Genomic DNA, 7,137 nt, shown 5'->3' with positions numbered 1-7,137 from the left:
GCCACTGCGGCACCCTTGTTGAGCCAGACAGCTGCCCAAAGGGGTTTTGACTGCCTGTACAGGCCTGGGGCTGAAATAAAAAAATAATATCTTTGGCCTTGAGCCCGCAAGCTTTTTGGGAATGGCTGTATGTAAATAGAAATTTTGCTGCCACTCATTTTACTGGGGGTTTCCAGGGTCCGGATCTTCCTGATATATTGTTCTTGCTGTGGTCCTGGATCAAGAGAAACGACAACAGAAGTATAGTTGGTGATCAAGTGGGTATATTATCTGGGGCATGATTGCTGACAAGGATTGCAACTGTGATGGATCACCCTTTTTCACTCCTAAGTATGATTGAATTTTGCACCATGTATGTACGGAATTGTTGGTTGTGGTGCTTGGGGTATGACGTATTGGCAGGTGGGCTGGGCCGTTGGTGTGCGTTCGTCAGGCCGACCGAGCACGGCGACGTCACTGCCGACGGTCAACAGGGACCTCGACGGTCAAGAGGAACCGAGCCAGAGTCAAGACGCAACACGAACGATGTCCTCCTCCTCAAAATACTTCATGAAACCAAACACCAACAAACTCATCGTTCCGCCGAGCTACCTGCCAGAGTCGTACCGCAAGGACATCAGCACCAGCAAACACAAACTCATCGACCTCAGTACCACCAGCCCACCCCTGCCGGCCAGTAACAAGACCCTCGTCCCAGAATCAGAGGACTCGGATGCCGAGGGGAGCATCGAAGTACTCGACCAGGATGACCTCCTCCTGCAACAGCCGATCAGCATCCACCACCATCTCAAACCAAAACCATCATCATCATCATCCGCAGCTCAGCCTCAAACATCCAAACCCAACTCAACCTCAAAATCCATCACCATCCCATCATCAACAACAACCTCTCCACCGCCTTCAGCCTCATCCTCACAAGCTTCCTCATTAGCCAGCGACCCACTCGCCTTCACAGTATCACCCCAAGTCTATCGCAAGTCTCAGAACGATAAGATCAAGAAGAAGACGCGTCGAATCGCGCTCGAGAGCTCCGAGGAGGAGCAGGAGAAAGAAATAGAAGCCCAGCCACGGCCGGCGAGAAGGACGAGGAGGAAGATCGACTCAGATGACTCGGACGAGCAGATCTCAATCATCGCCCCAGTCGGCAGCAAGAAGTCGGCCAACAAACGGCCCAGGCTGGCCTCCAGCTCGGCCAGCGAGTCCGACTCGGACCCAGACTGCAGCATCGCCGTCATCTCCCGCCCCAAGACTCGGCCGACAACCAAGAAGCTCAGACGGAAGATCGACCTCGGCTCAGATGATGATCAGGAAGCAAACCTCGACTCGGAACAGGACGAATGGAAACGTGCACGCTCCGAGGCCGGCTCGGATGAGGACGACCACCACCATCAGAGAGTCTCCGAGGACGACGCGATCCGGTTCTTCAACTCGTGCGACGTGGCCGATCTGCCAGCTGTCACTGGTACGTTATCCTCACACACACACACATCCACCCCCCTTTCACCCATTAACACATGTATCCAGCTTGCACATTGGAACAGGCCAAGATGATCGTAGGCTGCCGACCGTTCAAGGACGCCGAAGATATGCGATCTAAACTCCGAAAGAAGAAGGGCGTCAATTCAGGAATCTTGACCCACTACCAAGACATGATGAAAGTAAGACCAATCCACTCACCTGAAAGTCTCACTCGGCTGACTGTGTTTTCGTGAAATAGGGCTACTTCGAAGTCGATCGAGTGCTGAGTAAATGTGAAAAGCATGGACAAGATCTGTCCTCGATCATGAATATCTGGGCGGGTCGAGTACAATCATCAAGTGAGACAGGCAAGACCGAGGAAGAGGGCGCGACGGATCTGGTTGATCATCTGACGGATGCCCAAGGGCTGAGGACAGAAGAAGAGAGGAAAGCGTTTGCGGACTATATCTATAGACAGCCCCCGTCAGTGCCCAAGAAGATCACGCTCAAGTCGTACCAGATGTTGGGGATCAACTGGATGAATCTGCTCTACTCGAAAGGCCTCTCATGTATCCTGGCCGACGAGATGGGGCTGGGCAAGACGGCGCAGGTGGTGTGCTTCCTCTCCCAGCTGAAGCTTGCCGGCCAGCCGGGCCCTCATCTAGTGGTTGTTCCCTCGTCGACACTCGAGAACTGGAAGCGGGAGTTCGGCAACTTCAGCTCGAACCTGGTCGTCCGGGAGTACTACGGCTCCCAGATGGAGCGGATGGAGCTGCGCTACGAGTTGAAGGCGATGCCAGATCTCGACGTGGTGATCACAACCTATAACATCGCGACGGGGACGGTGGAGGACCGGAAGTTCCTCGACCGGATGCGCTTCGATGCCTGCGTCTACGACGAGGGCCATCAGCTCAAGAACTCGCAGTCAAAGCGGTACAAGGACCTGATGCGGATGCAAGTCGGGTGGCGACTCCTGCTCACGGGGACCCCGCTGCAGAACAACCTTCAGGAACTGGTCTCCCTGCTCAGCTTCATCCTGCCCAAGATCTTCGGCGGCCAAGCGCAGCAAGACCTCCGGATGATCTTCAAGGTGCCCTCGGAGGCCCAGGTGAATCTGCTCGCTCAGACAAGGATCACCCGGGCCAAGAAGATGATGAGTCCGTTCGTGCTCCGTCGGAAGAAAACTCAGGTGCTCAAGGAGCTCCCCCGCAAGATCGAGAAGGTCGTCTACTGCGACCTCGAGCCCAGCCAAGCCGAGGCCTACAACCAACTCGTCAAGAAGAGCAAGAAGTATCTCATCAACTCATCCGTCGATGAAGACTTCGAACACTTGGAGGAAGAAGAGGAAATCGCAGGCTTCAAGAAGAACGGCCTGTTAGGAGGCAATGGCACTGCCACCGGAAAGAAAAGCCCGGGCAAGAAAGCGATTGCGAATTCGACGACGAACGTGTTGATGGAGCTCCGCAAAGTCTCGAACCACCCCTTACTGTTCCGACGCCAATACGACGAAACAATGCTCCGGAAGATCGCGAAGGGGTGTCTGAACGAGGTGTCGTTCTTCGACTGTTCGGTGGACCTGATCGTCGAGGATCTCGAGGTGATGTCGGACTACGAGATAGACTATTTCTGCGGCCAGTACAAGTCCCTCCGGCGCTTCCAACTGCCCAGAGACGAGTTCTTCAACTCGGGTAAAGTTAAGACTCTCCAGCATCTCCTCGGCCTCAACAAGCACTCGGACACTGGTGATGGAAAACAGCCGCCGAAACCAAGCGATAGTCGCTTTCTCATCTTCAGCCAGTTCACGCAGATGCTCGATATCCTGAAGGTCGTCCTCACTCTTCTCAACGTGAAATTTGTGGTCCTGACGGGCCAAACAAACGTGACGGAGCGGCAATCCTTGGTGGATGAATTCACCCAAGACCCCACCATCACCGTCTTCCGTAAGCGTCCCCCTCTCCCCTCTCCCCAACCTTTGACATATATGTAGCTGATGCGGTTTGTGGTGGGCAGTGTTATCGACGCGGGCCGGCGGGCTGGGTCTGAACTTGATGGCGGCAGACACAGTGATCCTGTTCGACCAGGACTTCAACCCCCACAACGACCGACAGGCGGAGGACCGGGCCTATCGACTGGGCCAGACCCGCGACGTGACCGTCTACAAGCTCATCTCGAAGGGCACCATCGAGGTCTGTTGTCCTCTCTGTCTCACTTCTTTTTGGATGGGGCGGGGGACTGATGGATGGGTGTGGGTTTTGCGAGGAATAGGAGGACATCTTGCAGCTCGCGGCGACGAAGATCGAGATCGATAACTCGATCTCCAACAACCCCGGCCCTTCCACCACGGCCTCCGACCCCCTCGCCGTCCCTGGGCCTCCCGCCGACCCCTCTTCTTCCGCTGCTGCTGCCGCAAAAGACGGTCCCCCGGAGCCGCTCCCCCTGTTCACCCAGGCGTCACAGGCTGGGGCCGACGCTTCGGTCAAGAAATCGCTCATCCATCGGTTCAGGACCCGGGTCTTGTCCGCCGCTGCTGATTCGTAACCTCCTCACCCCCTCCCCCGCCTTCCTCTGCCTCTCTCTTCCGCCACTTTTTGCCCTTTTTCTTTCTTGGATCTGTGGCGGTATTGGTGTATATGTGTAGACGGATCATCGATGTCGGGACGGATACATACTTCCTCTGCCCTCTTTTTCTTCTTCCTCTTTGTAATACATACGTGTGAGGTGGCCGACGGGCTTCGAGCGCCCCGGTCCGGTCCGCCTCTGATATAGTGTCGCTTTTAATATACATACATAGAGATCTGAAATAATATTTGTATGAGTCTGCTCTCGGTGGGAGTGGCAAGCTGGTCTCGCACACACTACTCGCAAGCTTATAAGGGCCCCATTATAAACCAGTTTTGGGATAATTTTGGGGTTGTTTTCAAAGAAGTTTGAAATCAAAAGAAGTTATCTTGGTGGTGCAGATACAGGGGCCAAAACTGTTTCCAACCTGTTTCAAACCAAGTGTAAATTATGAACCCATCACCATGCTGGATGAATTTCCGGCGCAGCTGAACGTGAGCCTCACACTACCACAGGTTGCTCTGTCAACAGTCGTCCGTCTTGCATGCGCCAAGACAATGGCATTGACGGCAGCAGCGTTCCCACGAACTTGGGGGGACAACTGGCCGCCAAGTCTGCCAACTCTCCCAAGTCAATAGATACCCGTGAATCAGCCTTGAAGGCTGATTCTTGCAAGCAAAATCCTGGTTCAACTGCGAGAGCCTGTAGCTCGCTCATTCTGTCTGTTTTGCAATTACCACCAAATCAGCCTTGATGGCTGTATCTTGCACAAGTACATATGCTGTGGCCTTTGGGGGGGGAAGTAGTGGAAAAAAGTCCAACTTGACACCGGAAGGCGGCGGGACTAGCACCCTTACATAAGTAAGGGGACGCGGCAAAAATCAGCCAAGCGCCATTGCTTATAAGGGAAAGATCCTCTTATCTTCTAGGTTACAGATGTTATAACACACACCTGCAGGCTGTCACCAGGGGGGAATCTGTGGCACTCTCCAGGGAGTGCCAGGCTGTAACTTTATCAGTCAAATTGTCTGAATTCATTTCAATGTCAGTGTGAAACTTTTGTTTGATTGTTTTTATACCTCATTAGAAACTCTTTCATGTTAGTATGATGATTTGATATGTTGAATAGTTTGAACTCACAATTCACTCCTCATGAATGCTTGTTCAACTGTAGTCTATGTTACTCATAAGTCTAGATTTCATTATCTTTCATATTGTGATTTGGCAGAGCATGACAATGACCGAGGTTCAATTCCCTCTCCATAAGCATTGAGTTTTTTCTGTCAACCAAGAGCATCTGCAATACTTATGTTCAAATGGGTATGTTGTGTGTTTAAGCCAACTGGAAATCACTCATCCAAGCCATTTTGAGATGAAGTGTGTATACAGTTTTATCTGCAAGTCACAATAGTCTCTTATCTTCTTTTTTCTGGCAGGGTTGGCTTTGTCCAACAATTTTGCTGCGTAGTCTATGTTTAGTTGGAGGCACAGGAACCAGCCTGTTGGGAAGCACAGCTCCTGCCAATGATTCTTTTATCCCAGTTTTTTGAGGAGAGTAAAAACTCCTCTGGAAGACCTGTTAGTACCCGCTGGAGTTGTAACTCCCCTTGATGACTGGTACAGTTGGTCATTGAGGGGAGTAAAAACTCCTCATGATGACTGGTCTGTACCAGCCTTTGGGAGGAGTTGTAACTCCCCTTGATGACCAGTACAGGTGGTCATTGAGGGGAGACTTGGAGTGACAACTCCTCCTGATGACTGGCTTTTATCTGTCATCCATCAGGGTTAATGTAACTCCCCTTGGTGACCAGTATGACCGGCCATCAAGGGGAAGGTCATCAGGGGTAATTTAACTCCCCTTGATGACCAGTACTGACCTATCAAGGGGAAGTTGCACCTCCTAGCTGGTCATTGAGGAGTGGTGACTCCCTTCAATGTCCATCTGTACCGGTCATCAAGGGGAGTTACACCTCCTCTTGATGACTGGTCTTGGCTGGCCCTTGTAAGTCTTGCAGCTCCTCTCAATGACCGGACAGACTGGTCATCAAGGCAAGGTTTAACCCTTCTTGAGGACCATTCTGTGCTGGTCATTGAGGGGAGTAACAACGAATCCCGATGACCAGTACAAATCAGTCATCAGGAGGAGTTGTACATCCTCTCAATGACCTACTGTGCCGGTCATCAAGGGGAGTTATAACTCATCCCAATGATCAGGACGGTCATTAATTGAGAGGAGTTAATACTCCCTTCAATGACCAGTACAGGAGTTGATTGAGGGGAGTTACAACTCTTCCGGATGACCGGTGATCGAGAGGACTTGTAACTCCCTTCAATGAAATCCAGTACTGGTCATCAGGGAGTTACACATCTTCTTGATGACCAATTGGTGCCAGCTGTCAAGCAGAATGACAGCTCCTCTCAATGACCAGTTGGTTCTGGTCATCAAGCAGAGTGGCAGCTCCTCTTGATGACCAGCTGTACTAGTCATTGAGGGGAGTATCACCTCCTCTTGATGACCCACTTTACTGCTCATTGAGATGGTTTCTAACTCCCCTTGATGAACGGTACCAACCTGTCATTGAGAGGAGCTGCCACTCCGCTCAATGACCAGCACCAGTACCGGTCATCGAGAGGAGCTACCCTCTTGATAACTAGCACCTGTACTGGCCTTTTTATTACCGTTACATCTGGTCATCAAGATTTTTTATTCCCCTTGATGACCAGGTGTGATTATTACAAGGTCATGTCTCCCCTGATGTTCGGCCGAGAATCAGGGTGTACACCAGTTTGCAAAGGACCATTGTGTCCACCCTAATGTTTGGCCAAACATCAGGGGAGACATGTCACACAAGTGACAGGGAAATGATGCCCCTTAACAGCCCTTGCAGGCTGTTTTACTCCAGCACTCCTCCCCAGTGACAAGCGGACTGAGCACAGTGCGCTCCAAGCCCCGGGCTAACCTGGACTATGTATGAGCAGTTGGTACCAGATTCAGCACCTGTTTGATCATGGCGCAAAGGGACTGGTGAGAGAGCAAGGACTCAAGTGAGAATATTACATGTCCATACTCCAGGGCCCACAGCCACAAGCTTCCACCATCATACTTCACAGATCAACCTG

At 51.9% G+C, this 7,137-nt stretch overlaps 1 protein-coding gene across 1 annotated transcript; it reads left to right on the top strand.

Annotated features, from left to right (window-relative positions):
- Nucleotides 1-525: 525 nt before the first annotated feature.
- On the top strand, nt 526-3,996 carry PtA15_12A142 (uncharacterized protein; the record flags this gene model as incomplete). Its single annotated transcript, XM_053161722.1, has 6 exons — nt 526-732; nt 979-1,462; nt 1,525-1,658; nt 1,718-3,398; nt 3,469-3,644; nt 3,724-3,996. The coding sequence occupies 6 exons, from the start codon at nt 526-528 to the stop codon at nt 3,994-3,996; spliced, it is 2,955 nt and encodes a 984-aa protein (XP_053025711.1).
- Nucleotides 3,997-7,137: the final 3,141 nt, after the last annotated feature.

This window comes from Puccinia triticina, chromosome 12A (genome assembly GCF_026914185.1).
Source record: "Puccinia triticina chromosome 12A, complete sequence".
Lineage (NCBI taxonomy): Eukaryota > Fungi > Basidiomycota > Pucciniomycetes > Pucciniales > Pucciniaceae > Puccinia > Puccinia triticina.
This window is presented reverse-complemented; position numbering and strand designations above follow the sequence as displayed.